General features: G+C 41.1%; 1 protein-coding gene across 5 annotated transcripts in view; it reads right to left on the bottom strand.

Moving 5' to 3' along the window:
- LOC122543076 (transcription factor COE2) overlaps positions 1-19,110 on the bottom strand; it is a 263,609-nt gene that overhangs the window by 217,634 nt on the left and 26,865 nt on the right. For all 5 annotated transcript variants that reach the window (XM_043681302.1, XM_043681303.1, XM_043681305.1 and 2 more), the window contains one exon: positions 7,228-7,296. In XM_043681302.1, the coding sequence (XP_043537237.1) occupies positions 7,228-7,296 (69 nt within the window). The remainder of the gene's footprint in view (positions 1-7,227; positions 7,297-19,110) is intronic.

Below are 19,110 nucleotides of genomic sequence, written 5' to 3'. Positions count from 1 at the left end.
CCCTTCAAATAAAACACCCCCCCCCCCCCAAAACAAATTCCCTCCAAATCCAGGATCATCCTACTGAAACAAAAATAGCAATGGCTGGAAAAGCTTAGCATGTTTGGCAGCATCTGTGGAAAGAAATTGGAGTTAATGTTTTGGCTCACATGACCCTTCCTCAGATGCTGCCAGATCTCCTGAGCTTTTCCAGCATTAACTATTTTTGGTTCTGACTTCCAGCATCTGCCGTTCTTCTGGTTTTTATTCTGCCTACTGAACCTTTTCTGCATTGTCTCGAATGCCAGTTTATCTTTCCTTAGATAAGGCAATGAAAACTGTTCACTGTATTCCAGATGTGCTTTTATTAGTGGCTGTAATGGTTTGGTAAGATCACCCTAATGTTTTACTCTATTCCCTTTAAAATTGAGGCTGGCAGTGCATTTGTCTTCCCTATTATTGAATTTGGATGCAAGTTTCTTGTGATTAATGCATGAGGACCCCTCAAATTCATCTGTGCTGCAGCTTTCTTCAGTCTTTACCCATTTAGGTAATATTCAGCTCTTCTATTCTTCTTGGCAAAGTGCATACTCAAATTTTCCCACTTTATATTGCAATTGCCAAGGCTTTATCCACTCTTAGCCAGTCTGTATCTCTGTAGACTTTTTGTATCATCCTCATGACTTGCGTACTCCCTGTTTTTGTCAAGCGCAAACTTGTCAACAGTACTTTAACTTAACGTCATTTTGGATATGTGGTAAATAATTATTGCCCGAGTGCTGAAGCCTGTGGCACCCCACAAGTTAGAGGTTGCTGTCCTAAAAATGTTGATCAAAATTATCTTGACTCTCAAGCTCCTGTTAGCTGAGAAGAAAATGAGCACTCGGGGCAGAAGTTGGCTATTCAGCCCTTGAGTCTGCTCCACTATTTTATAAGATAATGGCTGATCTCATCTTGGTCTCAACTCCACTTTTCTGCCCACTCCCCAAAACCCTTCCAACCGTGGCTAATTAAAAATCTGTCTCTCCTTAAATTTATTCAATGTCCTGATGTCCACTGCACTCTTTCAGAGACATAGTTTCTCATCTGTTTTAAATCTGTCACCCTTTTAACCAAAAACTACGATCTCTCATTCTCGATTGGCGCACAAGGAGAAACATCTGCTCTATGGCTATGATGTCAATACCCTTTAGCATCTTATATCTGAATTACATCTCCCCTCATTCTTCTGAACTTTCGAAAGCAGAGGCCTAAAACTGCTCAATCTTTCCTCATAAGACAGGCCTTCTATCCTCTAACCAGCACTAATATACAACCCCCTGACACCATAGGCTCATGTGTTACTACATAGTCTTTCCTGTGCCTTTTTCTTGAACGCTTTTTGGAAATAAATGTACTCTTATTTCGTATAATCAGGGATTGAAATGAGGTGTTTCACAACCTGTAGGTCATGAGCCTCTATCAAATGATGCCTTTACTTCCAAAGACATTGAGAAAGCTGGAACAAGCAGACTGTAATGAAGTTGCAGTGTGGCATTTCAAACAACAATGTTGCTGGCTAGCTTGCAGTACAGATTACAGAAAAATATGGAGTTTTTTTATTAAAGAAATTCTTCAATGAATAATATATTGATGAAAAAGTCTCTGAATATTACATTTTACACTCTCATTCCATTTTATAATAGTCAGCTGTTTCGTGATTCAAGCCATATTTCGAAAGAGAGAAATTTAAACCACTTGGCTCTTGAAACACAGGAATTTGTTTTCATTAATCTTTTCCACAAAGAGTTTTATTCTGTTTAGAGAGGTTAAGCTTAAGTGATGGATGGGTTGCCAATATGTGCCAGTCGGATCTGGTTCATGTTATTCCCTGAAGCAATGCCCATAGGAGGCTGTTTATAGAGAAACCCAGGTGAAAGCCTGAGGCCCAAAGTGCAGAATTAAATGAAGGCTCAGGAAGCAGGATAGAAGAGGAGGTTGCTCATGAAGCAATGATTGTCAGGTTCAGGGTTTTAAAGCAAATAGGCTTCACATGGCTAAGAAGGAAGGGAGGAATTCTTGAAAAAGACTAATGTAGAGTAGCAAATAGACCAACTGGTCTTGATTTAAACATGGCAGCCCCTCGAGAAGAAACAGTATTTAGAATGGTGTATTTGGAACTTGAATCAGAACAAAACAGATAAATTCAGAGAAGCACTGATGAGAGTAGTTTTGTAAAATTTAGAGAGGAAGAAAAGGACAAGAATCATGATGAAGAGTTGGTAGCTGCGTTTGATGGAAAGGTGATGATCACCAACTCACCACCACCCCAAGTGGCAGTGTTCTGAAATTTAATTGTGACTGCTACAATCTCGCACAGTACGAAATCAGCTAGACTCGGAAGACTCCAAATAGACTGTTTAATCCGGGCTATTTAGTAACAGGGAATCAATTATTACTTGCCACACTTCTGGCTGGGTTGGAGTAAAGTTAGCCAGGGTTCAGTGCCATTCCTGATGGTTGCTTGCATCGTGTTAGTTTTTACAGACAACCTGCTCTGTTTTATTCCCTCCACAGTGATTTATCTCAAAAGGTTGGATTTTCTGCTGGAAGGCCACCCATTCTGGGACAGTAGAGTGTTAGTCAATACATGAAAATGAGGTGAACAGACCTTACAGTGTTTCTTAACATTTAGGCCAAAGTTTGATACATGCAGGAAGGATGGGAAATGGGGACAAAATAGAAATCAGTAATCAGGTTGGGTGGAGGCTGACATGAAGTCTGTCGATTTTCATTATCCAATCAGGCAACATTTTCTGTTTCTGTAAATTCCATGAGCAATTAGGATAAGAATTATTCAATGAGAAAAAATAAAATGCATTATTTTGGTGAAGCTTCCAGTCCAATTACAGCATAGAATCATAGCGATGTACAGCATGGAAATAGATCCTTCAGCCCAACTTGCCCATGCCAACCGACTTTCCTAAGCTAAATTCATTCTGTCTGCCTGCATTTGGCCCATATCCCTCTAAACTTTTTCTATTCATGCACCCGTCCAAATATATTTTAATTGTTGTAATTGCATCAACTACTTCTGGCAGCTCGTTCCTTATATGATCATCTTTGTGTGCAACTGTTGTCTCTCAGGTCCCTTGTGAATCTTTCTCCTCTCCTCTTAATTTAGACCATCTCATTTTGGACTTCCCTATCATGGGGAAAAGACTTTGGCTATTCACCTTTTATCTATGCCCTTCGTGATTTTATAAACTTCTATCAGGTCAGCCCTCAGAATCCTACACTCCAAGGGAAACAAGTCCCAGCCTATCCTGAAGAAAGCCAATAAATGCATCTCCTAAAGCTCCTACTGGTGTTATTACAGGACTGATTACATCTCATTTGGTGTTTGAAGTCAGATGTGAGCAGCAGGTGGAATTAGTATGTAAGAATGTTTGGGAATCCTTCATCTTTGCTTCCCAATAAAGTTTCAGTGTGAGGTGCAATTTGCCAAAGCATCGTGTTCAACTTCATTAGGCTTGTGCTGGTTTCAACTGAAGTGATGATATGTGGACACACATTTAGTATACTTTGAACACTGTGCATAGATTCATGCATATCCTGGCACTCTTGGGTTCTGCAGTAGTTAATGGACTGATAGAAAGTCAAACAAAGTTCCTTGTTTTTCTTAAATGATGTATTGTGTTGGATCATATTTTCTTGTTGACAGTAATTCTCTTGGGGTTTCTCAAAAGAATAAAAAAAACTTCATTTCAATGTTTCCCAATGTTCAGTTTGAGCTTGGAGACATCTGGTTATTTAATTTCCCAACTGGAAAGAGTTGGGGTTGAATCTTGCCTTGATGGGCATGTTAGTTAATTTAAAATCCAGCTAAAAAGGAAATAGGACTTGGCTAATGGTTTGTCCAAGAAAGCACTGTATGAACAAAAATGTAAGCGTGAAACAGGATCGTTGAGTTCCACAGTTTGTTTTTAGTTAAAATACATGAACAGAAAATATCAGGAATTGTATGCTCGTTGAATGTAAACAAAAGACAAAACTTTTTTTATGCTTGTGTGAGGTAAGGGTTACTTAATATAATCAAGTTTGCTTTACTAATTGCTGAGATCACATGAGTTACCCCATTGCATTAACCCTTTGGCCTCACTGCACTGATTTTCACCTTGACTAAAAACCCATTATACAACATAACAACACCTCAGGATGCAGTTGCTAATAGCTAACAGATGCATTTTCTGAGTGCCTAACTCAAGCTGACAATTTTCAATCAGCAAGGTCCTTACTCTCAGGCAAAATAGGATGAATGAACTCAGCACAGCAAGTTGGGTTTGGAGTTTTCCTGGTCTCTTGAGTTCACTTTTCAAGGGAGGATTGGAAGCCATTTTTGTTTACTCCTGTTATTTTTTTAAAAAAAGCTGATTATTTTGTTAATAGACGTCACATTGGTTGCCTGAGGTCTCAGTGGTGGCATTTCAGATGAAATAATGAGGAATTTGACTCTAACATTTCATCACTGCCCTTTACAAGTCAGAGGACTGTGACCCAATATTCAGGACTGTGTGACTGTGACAGTGAACAAGGCAGGAAGCAACCTAACTCATTATATCAATGGTAGAAAAACCTCAGTGCCATAAAATTTTGTGAAATTTTAAGAAATATTCTTTTTCACCAAAGAAAAGCTTCCCCACCTGTTGTCTGTTGCTGTGTGATAACTACATTCCCATTCCAGTATTTAGGGGCAGCACAGTGGCTCAGTGGTTAGCACTGCTGCCTCACAGCACCAGGGTCCCAGGTTTGATTCCAGCCTCAGGCAACTGTCTGTGTGGAGTTTGCACATTCTCCCTGTGTCTGTGTGGGTTTCCTCCGGGTGCTCAGGTTTCCTTCCACAGTCCAAAGATGTGCAGGTCAGGTGAATTGGCCATGCTAAATTGCCCATAGTGCTAGGTGCATTAGTCAGAGGGAAATGGGTCTGGGTGGGTTACTCTTCGGAGGGTCAGTATGGACTGGTTGGGCCGAAGGACCTGTTTCCACACTGTAGGGAATCTAATCTAATCTAAAGTTTAAACAGAATCTTATTGATTTCCTTAAGGAGCACCTTTCATGGCTACAAATACAATTGTAGTAAACACAAGAGAACATCATAACCAAGAAGTTTTCCTTCAATCACACACCATCCTAACTGAAACGTATTGCCATTTCTTCAAGTGTCATTTAAACTACATTTCAAGCAGCATGTCTGTGTATTTACACCACATGAATTGCTGCATGTCAAAAATGTGTTTCACCACCTTTTTCTCCAGTACAGTGAGGGATGGACAATAATTGCTACTATGGCCAGTGTTGGTCACATCCCATTAACTCATAAATTTACCAGAAGCTCAGATCCACAGTGTGTTCATCATTGTTTTCCCTTCCATTAACATCTGCTATCAGGGAATTGCATGACAACTGAAATCCAGCCCCACTGTGCCTAAGTTTGAGTATGGCTTCCATGTCATGATTAACCTAACATCTCTCTCAATATTTTTGCAAATGGGAACATAGGAGCAATCGCCAGATGACTACACTGCTGATAATTGTGTTTGTCTGAATAGAGTGACACCTCCTTCAATGTATCCCAGATTGTTTCTGCCTGGTTGGTTAAATGTTCTGTGTGCTAATAAGCAATGGTTCACATTTCTAATCTCTAGAAAAATTTTCACCAGTTATTCCAGAGAAAAATTAACAAAAATGGCTGTCTGGTCAATTTGAGAAAGTGCATAACTTTGAATCTAGCTCACCCATTTCTGAAATAAATGGAGTGTAAAAACTGTCATGACAGGATCAACACTGTAGTATTATTATCAAGCAAGTTCAAATGTACTGCTTAGCTGTGGTGTTGCACATTTCATGCCCTCTTACTGTTAACTGCCCTCAGCCAATGTATTGCCAATTAGCACCAATGCACCTCAACTTGACGAGTGAGATTTCAGTCAGGTTTCCTCCTCCAGATTGCAGCTGCTTTACATCCATCACAGGTTCCACTTTCTGTCTTAGATTTTGTAGTTCGTGCAACATATTGTTTGCATGGGTTCATTTTACAGGAGCATGTTAACTTCTATCCAATCTTAAAATGACCCAATTATCACGAAACTTTAGAAGCTCTGTGAAAAACGTGCAGTCTTCATCAGCATAGTAATTGTGATCCAGTGACCACTGTTGGAAAGTCAGTGCACAACTATCAAACGACAAGCTCTTCAGCCACAATTACAGTGCCCTGTCAACAATAATTAGGTTCAGGTGAAAGAATAGCTATTTCAGTGAGGTTGTAGGGACACACTTTCCCCTTGACCTTTTATGCTTATTTCCAGTTCTGTACAATAAGGAGACTTAAGCTATATTTGATGGTGCAACAGTGACCTCCCAAAATCTTCTCCAGTTTAAAGAATAAAGATAACAAGGATGGCACACAACTGAATCACATGATCTTCAACTGGGGACTCCAGAGACTTAAAGCATCTGCTATGAATTGGCTTGGTAATATAATGAGCAGATTGGTAACATAATATGGGAAGTAGTTTCAGTAACTGGTGAACAGCTAGTGAGCAGTTTCTTTTCCTGATTCTTCATGGCTTGGGGCAAGACAGAGAATTGGAAGAAGTTTGGGTGAAATTGAGGTTCATCGACAAGTCCACTGGGTCTTGATACTCAATTTTAATGAAAGCCAGAAGTTTTAAAAATCAATGGTAATAAAAGTTCTAATTTTTCTTCTTTAGCGAGGTAGGTCCCTATATTTTAACTTAGAATTTACTGCTGTAATATAGGCATGGACAATGTTCTGGTTTGAAGAATCTTCGTGCACTCTGGAATTACTGATCCCAAATGACTACATTTTCCATCTTTTCTTATAATGATTTACCACACATGTGCCATCATAATCTTTGTCTCTAAATCACTTGCCACAACGACGAGGTACTATGCATCGAGTACATTCTCCATGGACTTCACCATCGCGTGCTAGTAAACATTCAGTGCCTGATGTAAATGTGCCATGATGTCCTCAACCTTCTCCACTGTACTGTAATAATATGTTCAAAATCATTCTGGATACTTTGACTCCTCACATTAGAAACAGGTCTACAATCTAAGGCTATCACAAACATCTGCTTGAAAATATTCAACACCACACACTGTGGTTGATCAGGCACAGCTCAGAACACTTTACTGCCACTCCCCTGGAGGGACATTTGAAGGAAGTAAAACACTGTTTCCTACCTGTCAATGATGACGGGATCTGATGGAGTTTCATTTCTGTTGCCACAGCTCTTTTTTTCACAGCAGCGGCTGGAAGGAAGCAAAGCAAATCTGTTAAGTAAACAGCACAAATCAACACTGCTTGGAGGAAGCAATAGCCTTCGGATTACATTACAGACAAATTGGAGCACCGATTCCCACTATTGAATAACACTTCAGTGCTTTTGTATATTCTTGTGTGTGTTTGCAGTGCAAAAACAAGTCGTACAGCCCAACAACTCCATGTTAATGACAATAGCCCCTACTCTATTCATTGAGAATTCAGGTTTGCCAGGATTGGAGATTGCATCTTGCCAAATTTGTATCTGGAGTGAGGGATATGGAAAAAAACAAAAGAAGAAAGGAGGTGAATCCAAGATGAACCATTATGTTACTGAATGGCAGCGCAGGTTTAAGGAACAGTGTAGCCTACTGTTCCTATTTCCTCTATCCTCATGAAAATATTTTGAGTTGTACAATACGAAACATTTCTCGCTCGACATGACTTCATACGTGAAAGCGTTTTCTCAATTAAACATATTAAAAGATACTAGTTTGATTTGTCATCCAGATGCCTGTAATTTCAGTTTCCCCCATGTCAGTTGTGAAAAATTAGCAGACTTAGCTGTTCACTTTGATTGGTGTTTGTTGAACATTGGCAGCTATTTTGATCATATAGGTTTCATTGTTGTTTTGCTGAGGTCCTTCATGGTCTATATTGCTTACTCAAAGAAGCTGTTTTCTGAGTTTTTGAATGTTTCCATTGAGCCTTGACTAATCTAATACTTTTTTGCGCTTGTTAATGCAGGAAAGTAACTACCATACTCGAGTTAAATAATTAATTTGAAGAACTCACATTTTTGTTGCATCAATGCTAAGTGAAAAACATGTGCTGCATGTGTTCTTTTCTTGAAATTATTATTTAATATTATATGGATATAAATATTAAATTAGTGACATTGAGAACATCTTGCAGTTTTGGATTTTTGTTGATAAGAGTCAGGTCCACAGCTGAGAAACATTTAAATTCTTTACTTGCATCGTCTTTGCGGTGCACTTTACTCATGTCACGGTGACAATTTGACCGCAGAATTTTCAAGAACTTTAACCTCTTGTACTCGCATTTATTTTTTGAGAATCTCACAAGTAACCATGAACATCAAGATTTCTTTCTGGCAAAGTGGTTAACAATTAGCATTTACTGCAGCGGGGAGGGCTGAGTGGCTTGATATTGGCTTCTGTTTTTGTGATTAATTATTTTAGTGTAATTTGTGCTTGTCAATCAGGTTGCTGCTGCTATGTAATGAAACACTTCAGAAGCTATTGTCAGCAGTAAATACAAACAGAAGAAGCTTGGCATGCGAGAAAAGAATAAAGCTCCTCTACTGTTTTAAACTGAGAGTAAAAATGTAAATGTACCTCTACACTGTCCCGCCAAACACTTCTAGAAATAGTCGAACATGGATTAGATGCAGAGTAAAGTGTGATTTACTCCAATAATGTGGCTCAGCTCGTCCTAATAAATAAAAGCAGAGACTTTTCTTTCTTTTGTTTTTGTGTTTTTTTGGGGGGTATCAGATTCACCTGTGCCTCGCAAATTGCAGGAATTGCTGTGAAAAGGAGTCATAGGGTAGATAGCTTGGTGTACCATTTCTTTACACAATGAAGTCCTAATTTTGGTCTGACAGCTAGAGACCAAAGAGAGAGCAGTCCTTTTCCCACTGTGCAGCAAAAATGTAAGATGACTGTTTCTGTTAAGCAGAAATTCCATTTTATTAGGTCTTTTGCATTTGTTACACAGAAACCGAGATAACCCAGCAACTCTTTGTATAATACCTTCAACAAAGGCAAACACCCCAAGTTACTTCACTGTCGTGTTCCAAAATAACACTTAGCCATGTAATGAAATATTTAAACAACACTCTAAATCTTAGTCACAAATTGCGGTTTAAGTAATGTCTTAAAGGAAGCCAGAAAGTTCATGAGACAGAGAGATTCAGGGAAACTTTCCCAAACTCAGTGCTGAAGACAGTGCAGTGGTGCAGTTATTAAAATATGGACTTTACAAGATACAAAGTTTGAAGAACCTAGAGAAGTCAGAGTTGTGGATTGGAGAAAGCGACTGAGATGTGGCATACCCATTGTCCTACCTTCCTGTCTGGAAAAGCAGAACAACTAGAAGGAACAATATTGGTTCTCACTTCAGGACACACATACTTATGTGCAGCACAAATAGTACCACTTAGCAGTCGAGCAAATGGCCTGTTTCTGTGCTCTAACTTTTAGGCTATTTACATGGCACAATAAGTCCACTGAGGATCATTAATGAACTGAGAGAGATCTCAAATAAACTTCGCACTGTATCTTCAATACCTCTGATTTTAATGTATCACAAACAATTTAGCTTCCAGGGATTGTCAGAAGGACATTGTGAAACTTATGACAATTCTGTACCAACAGAACATTCCAGCTCAGACAGCACAAAGGATCAATGATTAGTCATGGCAATTTTGTGATAAAATGAGTAGAAAGCAATACAAATCATACCTGTTCTAATTAGTTAAAGGAAAAATAAATGCCGTTTTCAGGGAGCCAAATGACTGATAGATGGATTGAAGAAACTGCAGTTCTGTCCTGGAGTACGTAGCTTCACAATAAGATTGGTTTTCAAATGAGTAAGGAGGTGCAGCTTGAGAAGTTGGAACTGTTGGGTTCATGGGTGAAGTTTGGAAAGTAGGTTTCTGTACGAGGGGTTTCCAGGAAAGTCATTGGAATATTAACTATTCAATGAGATCTTGGCTGATCTATGACCTGAATTTTCCCTTAACCTTGAATGCCTTAGCTTACAAATGTCAATCAATCTCAGTTCAAATATTAGCAATTGATCTAACTTAAAAATTACAATTTGTGGGAAAAAGTTCCAAAGCTCTGTAACCTTTTACATGCAGGAGTGGCTCCTACATTTACCCCGAAGGTGATGCCGACAGAATCTTTATGTGTGATTTTTAGAGATTGTATGGGCATGGGTACAATCAAATGGTGTGTCGGTTTTCATAACACTTATGGTGTACAGTCCAATCCTTCATATTGTTCTCAGTACTGACAACAGCAGTCCTTTCCCCACTGAGAGTTGTTCAGATTTGCACCATCTGTTGGGCACGAAGCTGGAGAGAGTAAGAAGCACCGCCGTGTGAGTAAGGACACATCTGCACAAACTTCCTCTGTTGATCCTTAGTTAGATGTGGTTAGACAATTGAAAATGTTGTCACTCTCAGCTGAAATTTAGATGTTAACCCTCTGATTTTACACTGCACCAGGCAATGTTTGTGATATTTTTCCCATTGTACTACACCTTATTCACCTATCTGTATGATAGATTTCTTAAACAGAAGAGCAAACATCATGTCTCTCCAGTTAGATCAGTTAGTAAGGCTATTGGGTTCCACTACTCTGCTGCGCTCAGTGCTGTATAATCTGAGAGCAAACCTGTCACCAGCCAGTGATACATTTTAGAAATTGAACACAGATATACAGCAACAGCAATTTGCACTCTTCTAGTGACTTGAATGTGGAAAAGTGTTCAGTGATATAAGGTTGAATAGATTTGAGTTGACACTTTGTGGAATTTAGATGAATGAGCTGTGATCAAATTGAAACCTGCATGTGATTACTGTTTTAAAAATGATAAAATTCTGAGGGGCCTTGACAGGATCAATGCTTAAAGTCTGCATTTTTTCTGGTTGGATGGTCGAAAACAGTGGTACAACAGTGACACTTCAAGTTGGCATGAGGATAAATTTCTTCAGAACAGGCAGTTGTGAATTTTTGGGACTTTAATTCTCAAGATATCTGTGGATGCTCAATTGGGTCTATTCAAAGCTGAGCATGTTAGACTTTTGGCTCCAGAGGAGTCAAGGGATATGGAAATTGGGCAGCAAAGTGTAGTTCGGGTAACAGCAAGCCCAAGGGCCTGCCACTTTCTGCTCTTTTTCCTCCTCCACTGTTTCTTGTTTTGAATTCTTACAAAGTTGTCCTTCAACCTCTCCAGTGAGGGTGTAATGGAAAAATGGTGGGAATGCCAAAATGGATGTACTGGGATGGGTGACCCCAGACAGGAGTACCAAGGAGGGTCTAAAGGAAAAGAATGTTGTCGAGAAGCAGAAGGCTTGAGGAAAGGAATGCCAGAGGATAACTGATTCTGGATTAGTGGTGCTGGAAGAGCACAGCAGTTCAGGCAGCATCCAAGGAGCAGCGAAATCGACATTTCGGGCAAAAGCCCTTCATCAGGAATTGTTTTTGGGGGCTGGGGAAACGGAAGTCTTGGAGGAGGTGGAGGGCGTGGGTGGTGTCTCGAACGTATGTGGGGAGTTCCTGGACTAGGGGGGATAGAACAGTGTCAAGGTAGGTAGGGATGAGTTCAGTGGGGCCGGAGCATGCTGAGACAATAGGTCGGCCAGGGTGGTCAGGGTTGTGGATCTTGGGAAGGAGGTAGAACTGGGCAGTGCGGGGTTCCCGGACTATGAGGTTGGAAGCTGTGGATGGGAGATCTCCTGAGGTGATGAGGTTCTGTATGGTCTGGGAGATGATGGTTTGGTGATGCGGGGGTGGGGTCATGGTCGAGGAGGCGGTGTCCTCGAGTTGGCGTTTGGCTTCAGCAGTGCAGAGGTCAGTGCGCCAGACTACCACTGTGCCCCCTTTATCTGCTGGCTTGATGGTGAGGTCGGGATTGGAGGGCTGTGCATTGTGAGGGTGAGAGGTTGGAGTGGGGGAGGGGGGTAGACAGGTTGAGGCAGTTAATATCCCGGCGGCAGTTGGAAATGAAGAGGTCGAGGACAGGTAATAGGCCAGCGCAGGGTGTCCAGGTGGATGCACTGGTGGATAACTGAACTGTTGCCAGTTAGAAAAGAGAGATTTGGATTTCTATAGTGCCTTTAAAGACATCAGGAGGTCTGAAAATGCCTAACAGCCAATTAAATACTTTTGAAGTGTCCTCACTGTTATAATGCATTGAACATAGCAACTAATGTATGATAAACTACTTCAAGCAGTAATGTCACAATATTCAGATCACCTGTTTCTCAGTGTGAGTTTTAGTAGTGGGTGAGGAATGCCCAGGATACACAAGGGAGATATAACTTCTTTTGAAGCAGTGCCAGGGGATCATTGATGTCCAGCTGAAAAAGCAGACAGCATTGCTGACTGTGCAGCACTGTGCGTCAGAAGTGGGGTTCACAACTCCTCAGATACTGAACCAGTCCGGGCCCAAAGGCAACAAGACATAGAAAATATCCAGGCTGAGGCTGACAAGTGGTAAGTAACATTTGCACCAGACATATGCTGGCAATGGCGATCTCCAACAAGAGACAATCTAACCGCTGCCCCATCACAATCATCATCCTAGGTCTTGCTCTTGACCCAAAACTCAACTGGACTCACCATATAAAAATAGTGGCTCCAAGAGAAGATCAGAAACAAGAAATACTGCAGCAGCTAACTCACCTCTGACTCCCTAAAGCCTGCCCACCATGAACAAGGCACAAGTCAGGACTGTGTTGGAACACTCCCCACTTGCCTTGATGAGCGTAGCTCCAACAACACCAAAGGAGCTCAACACCATCCAAGATGTGGAGGAGCCGGTGTTGGACTGGGGTGGACAAAGTTAATAATCACACAACACCAGGTTATAGTCCAACAAGTTTATTTGGAAGCACTAGGTTTCGGAGTGTGGATCCTTCATCAGGTGGTTGCGGAGAGGTAAGACCATTATGGTCTTATTCTCCACAACCTCCTGATGAAGGAGCGGCGCTCCAAAAGCCCATGCTTCCAAAAAAACCTGTTGGACTATAACCTGGTGTTGTGTGATTATTACCTTTGAATCCCATCCCAGACAAAGCCACCTACTTGATTGGCACCATATCTATAAGCATCCAGTCTTTCCACTACTGATGCTCAGTGTACTGCAGAAATTCACCAAAAATCCTCAGACAGCACCTTGTAATTCCACAACCACTTTCACCTAGAAGGACAAGAGCACCAGATACATGGGTACACACACCACCACTGACAAATTCCCCTCCAAGCCACTCACCATCCTTACTTGGACATACATTGCTCTTCCTTCACTGTTGTTGGGTCAAAATCTTGGAATTTCCTCCCTAAGGACATTGTGGTCTACCTGCAGCACATGGACTGCAGTGACTCAAGAAGGCAGCTCAAGGATAACAAGGGAAAGGCATTAAATGCAGTCTCAACAATGCCCATACCCTATGAATGAATTTAAAAATGCATGGAGGTTTGACCCTGTTCCCATTGTAGTCCAGACACACAGATGTCATGATAGTTTGAATAGATGGCTACATGTTATTTCAACATTCAGAATGATCATGAAAGTGAAGGCAGCAGGATGAGGAATTTGTACTTGGTTTGATATTCCCAAAAATTGAGTCAATGCTGTGAGATAATGTTGGGCTCACTATAATATATCCACTCATAATGTAGTAATGTTAATTCCCTGATTGTTCCAGCCCCATGAAATCCTACTTGTCAGCACACCAGTAATTTGCAGGACTTTAATTTCTCCATGGAATGATTACATTTTTGAATATAAAGCAGCATTTTGGGTGAAAATTTGTTGGTTTTACAAGATAGCATGTTCCTTGATCTGTGAAATTATATGTCCGTACAGTCATGTATTCCACTGCTGACTGTGAACCTACTCTGGGATGTTTTACTGTATCACTTGGAAGAGAAGTACATCATCACATTGATGCTTTGAATGACCACTGATATTGTTTTGCTCTCAGCAAATGCTGCGCCAGAGAAAGCGTTCAGCCTCTGATTCTCTCAGCGATGATCTCCAGTGATTTCAGTCAATCTAATTGTGGGCAGATGTTTTCCTGCAGGTATTACATCCTCAGTGTCCGGTAGAAAGAGAGGTAGAGATTCCTGATCAGCTGTGTGATGGAAAGAACATTGTAGTCTCTACCGTTACCATCCATAGTGCCAAACTACAACATGAATGTAAAGCGCATGTTGCCACAACAATTTTGACCACCTGAGTGAACTGTAACATGCCACCACCTCCATAACTGTTTTCTTTCATTCATTCGTGGAATATGGCTGTGTTGGCGAGGGAAACAAAATATTGTCCATCATTCATTGTTCTTGAGAAGGTGGTGAGTTTCCTTCTTGAACCTGTGATGATACTATGGCTTTGTGATGAGAGATTGAGACCAAGGTGCCGAGACTCTCCTCCAAATCAATGAAATAAACCATTTGTGAGACTTTGGGTGTTTTGTACAAGTTGGAACGATAGAAGCAGTCTGAAATGGGTGGGGTCAAACTCCCACAGAACCAGGATTTTAATCTTAGCTCTCAGTAGCTGTTGGAGTTGTGAAATCTGCTGCATTTTGCTCTTTCTTTGCTGCAGCTAAAAGCTTGGGTTATCTTCCTGCTGCTGGAATTGCATGTGACAGAATCTATGTTACTGGATTTGCCTTTGCCAAGAGTATGCTTATGGGATATTACTCTATTGGAACAGTGAATAAGTAGTTGATTGTTTTGTTAATTACTTCAGTAGATTTACAGCGAAGCGATTCTTTTGTTTTTATTTTGTCTGTATTTTAACTGAAGTGTATGAATGAAGTGTGTTTGCTTCAAGCCTGGTAGATTGACCAATTGAATTGCACCCAGAATGCAACGCCTGGCACTTGCTTTGAAAATAAGAAAATGTTGGGGTGGAGGCAATACCTTTGATAGATTAGAGGGGTTTTGTTCTGAACAATAATAAACTACTGCAGTACTTTTTGTGAAGATACACTAACTATGCTTGTTAGTGTCGGAGTAAGGATGGTTAGTAAGTTTGCAGATGACACCAAAATTTGTGTTGTGAAGGACAGTGAAGAAGGTTATCTAAAATTACAAAGGGATCTTGATGATTTGGGCTGAGGAATGGCAGATGGAGTTTAATTTAGAGGAATGCCATGTGTTGCATTTTGGTAAAGCAAACAAGGGCAGGACTTATACAGTGTTGTCGAACAGAGAGGGTTCAGGTACATAGTTTTTTGAAAGTTGCATTGCAGGTAGACCATTGAGTATATGCTGTCATGTTAAAGTTGTACAGGACACTGGTAAGGCCACGTTCGTAGTACTGTGTACAATTCCAGTTGCCCTGCTGTACAAAGTAGATTATTAAATTGGGGCAGATTCAGAAAGGATTTACTGGAAGTTACTGAGACTGGAGGGTTTGAGTTATAAGGAGAGGCTAGAAAGGCTGGGATGTTTTTCACTGGAGCAGAAGAAGTTGTGGGGTGTCCTTTTTGAGGTTTATAAAATCATGAGGGGCATGGATAAGGAAAATAACAAGGTTTTCCCTCATGTTGGAGAGTTCAAAATTGGAGGACATATTTTAAGCTGAGAGGCAAATCAATCACCTTATCTGTATCTTCCAGTCCTTCTTTCTCCTCCACCTCCTGAACTGAATTTCCCAGTCTAAATGCTCTCTCAAGCCCCAATCTCCTCTCTTGCCTGGGCCATATTCCAAGTAACCCTGAGTCCCTTTATTTGCTCATTCTTAAGTCTTTATCCCTTCTGGTCATCAATTCTCCAGGTGCATCATTCCCCAGCTTGCGCATTCCTATTTCTGTTACCCCTTCGTACACTCTTCCGCCTGATTTCACCATTCCCCTCTACCCAACTCAATTCCCAACCCTGACTGTTGACTGTTTCCTTTTCCCCTCCAATATTCTGCAGTTTTGATCTGGTTTGGAGTCAATAGTAACAAGAATTTCACATCTCTCATCTCGCAGATAGTCAGAGAAGGAGCTGTCACTTCTGGACCATTTTACTTGAAAGCTCGGATGTTGTAAGCCCTTTCACACAATCTCCACGAAATGCCTTAATTGCCAACAATTTCCCCGATGTACTCCTGGTTGAGATGAAGTACAGCCTCCCAAATGTTGCTTTCTCCGCTTAGTCAATTCAGTACATGTACAGAGGGGAAATTGGATCTTCCTGGCTTTTATGGCCCAGTCATTCACTTACTCAGAAAAATGTCAAGGGAATAATTTGTTAAAATTTAATATCTCATATGCACAGTCAGAATAAGCAAGATAAACAAAAAAGCATGTGTAAAATAATTATATCCATGGAAATTCAGAGTATTAAAAGGTTCTTGAATTGCAGCCATGGAGGATGAAGGACCAGCTAGATCTGAGGTATGATCAGCAGTTCATTGTGAAAAGGAGGAGAGAACGTGAGGAGTAACTGCAAAAGTGAAATTGAGAGGGAACATGAATGTTGTCCCTTTTCCAAGATTTTAAGATTTTTGCTCTTGATTTCTTCTGCTTTCTCTAATGAGCTTCACACAATGATGGTCACCTTTCAACCTTGGAAACTCTCTGCCATAAACATCTGCAAAATAATTCTGTAAACATTCCAAACCTCTGAGAATTACCAAGTTTGAAAAATGTACAAATGAAGACAACATTCTTGTATTCTCAAAAGAGTATATAACTGAAGAAAGTCTTTTCATTATGAAACACCCTTTGCCTTGCTCCTTTTCCCTGACACGTAAGCATTTCATAATCCTCATCTATGTTCACAAGTTTTTGTTCAGCCTTCCGGCCAAAGTGCTTTTGGGCTCATTACCTCTGAAATCTCTTCTCGTGTGTTCTTCCTGCACCCCCACCATTGATGATAGAGGATTTAGACATCTTGACAAACAAACAGTATACTTTCCTTCCCAGATATCTCACCACATCACTTGTAAAGCTTTCTCACTGTGTCTAATATTTCATCATCACCTCCTTAGCTCTTCTCAGAATTCCTGCTCAGTGAGTATGCAACAGTTACAAATGCATTATCCCATTTCATATTGCTACTTGCAGCCTGCTTTGTTCAACTACCATCATAGCAGAGCAAGGCTGTTCTGGCTTCTGAGGTTGTACTGGAGGACACCTGCCCAGTCACACGTGACCACCCAAGATTTGAGGGAAAATCTCAGATGGTGACGAAACAGACGACAGAAGACCTGGAAAAATGGTGCACTGAGAACAATCCAGTTCTCAATGCCAGCAAAACCAAGGAACTCATTATTGACTTTCAGCGGGATGTTACTCAAGCACATTAACAGCACACAGGTGGAACAAGTGGAAAGTGTCAAGCTCCTGGGAGTGGTCATCCACAACAAGCTTTCTTGGACTCTTCACATGGAAGCACTGGTTACAAAGGCTCAACAACTTCCCTGCTTCCTCAGGCAGCTGAGGAAATTTTGCATGACGGATACTCTTGCCAACTTTTACAGGTGTCCCATCGAGAGCATTCTGTCTGGATGTATCACTACCTGGTATGGAAACTGTACCATTCAAGATCAGAGACTGTTACAGAGAGTGGTAAACTCAGCCCGGACAATCTCAAAGGCCAACCTCCCATCCATAGAATCCATCTACCAGGCCCGCTGTCAAAGAAAGACTGCCAGCGTTCTCAAAAATCCATCCCACCCTGACAATGTTTTTCGACAATTTCTACCATCAGAGAGAAGGAAAAGAAGCCTGAGCACATGCACCAGCCGGTTTCGAAACAGTTTCTACCCTACTCTTGTTCGAATACGGAATAGACTCTCAAACTCTGAGCATTCGCCTGTACCTGTGTTTTTGCTGCTGTTTACCTATTATTTACTTATCTATGCTACTTAATTATGTGATCTGCCTGTATTGCTCGCAAAACAAAGCTTTTCACTGTGCCTCAGTACACGTAACAATCAATTCAATTCAATTCAATTCTCCCCAGAAGCTGCATCATTTGCAGAGCCATGTGGTCTGTCAAAGTAAACTTACGTGGCATCAGTTAGCAGTTCATTGACTTCCTGCAATGCGGAAACAAGCCATTCAGTTCAACAACTTCACGCTGACTCTCTGAAGAATATCCCACCTAGACCCACTCCCCCACCTCATCCCTGAAACCCTGCCTTCCCCTTGGCTAATCTATCTCGCCTGCGCATGCCTGGACACTATGGACAATTTTGCATGGCCAATCCACCTAATATATAGAGTCATCGAGATGTAAAACATGGGAGCAGACCCTTCAGTCTAACTGGTCCATGCCAACCAGATGTCCAAAATTAACCTAGGCCTATTTGCCAGCACTTGGCACATATCCCTCTAAATGTTGTAATTGTACCAATCTCCTCCACTTCCTCCGGCAGTTCATTCCATACACCCACCACCCTCTGAGTGAAAAGTTGCCCCTTCAATCCATAATAAATCTTTCCCCTCTTACCCTAAACCTATGTCCTCTAGTTCTGGACTCCCCCAACCCTGGGAAAAGAACTTTTCTATTTACCCTATCCATACCCCTCATCATTTTATAAACCTCTGTAAGCCTCTAATGCTACAGGGAAAACAGTCCCAGCTTATTCAGCATCTCCCTATAGCTCAAACCCTCCAACCCTGGCAACATCCTTGTAAATGTTTTCTGAGCCCTTTGAAGTTTCACAACTTCCTTCCTATAGATGGGAGACCAGAATTGCTCACAATATTCCAGAAATGGCCAAACCAATGTCTCTACAGCCACAACATGACCTCCCAACTCCAATAATCAATGCTCTAACCAATAAAGGAAGGCATGCTAAATGCCTTCTTCACTGTCCTATCTATCTGAGACTCCACTCTAATGAACCGACACTCCAAGGTGTCTTTGTTTAGCAACTTGCCCAAGGACCTTATACACTTGATGGTAAGTCTTGCCCTGATATGCCTTTCTAAAATGCAGTACCTCACATTTATCTAAATTAAACTCCATCTGCCACTCCTTGGCCCATTGGCCCATCTGGTCAAGATCCCATTGTACTCTGAGGTAACCTTCTTC

This window comes from Chiloscyllium plagiosum, chromosome 42, assembly GCF_004010195.1.
Source record: "Chiloscyllium plagiosum isolate BGI_BamShark_2017 chromosome 42, ASM401019v2, whole genome shotgun sequence".
NCBI classification, from domain to species: Eukaryota; Metazoa; Chordata; class Chondrichthyes; order Orectolobiformes; family Hemiscylliidae; genus Chiloscyllium; species Chiloscyllium plagiosum.
Note: the sequence above shows the minus strand (reverse complement) of the source record. Positions and strands in the feature narration are given on the sequence as shown.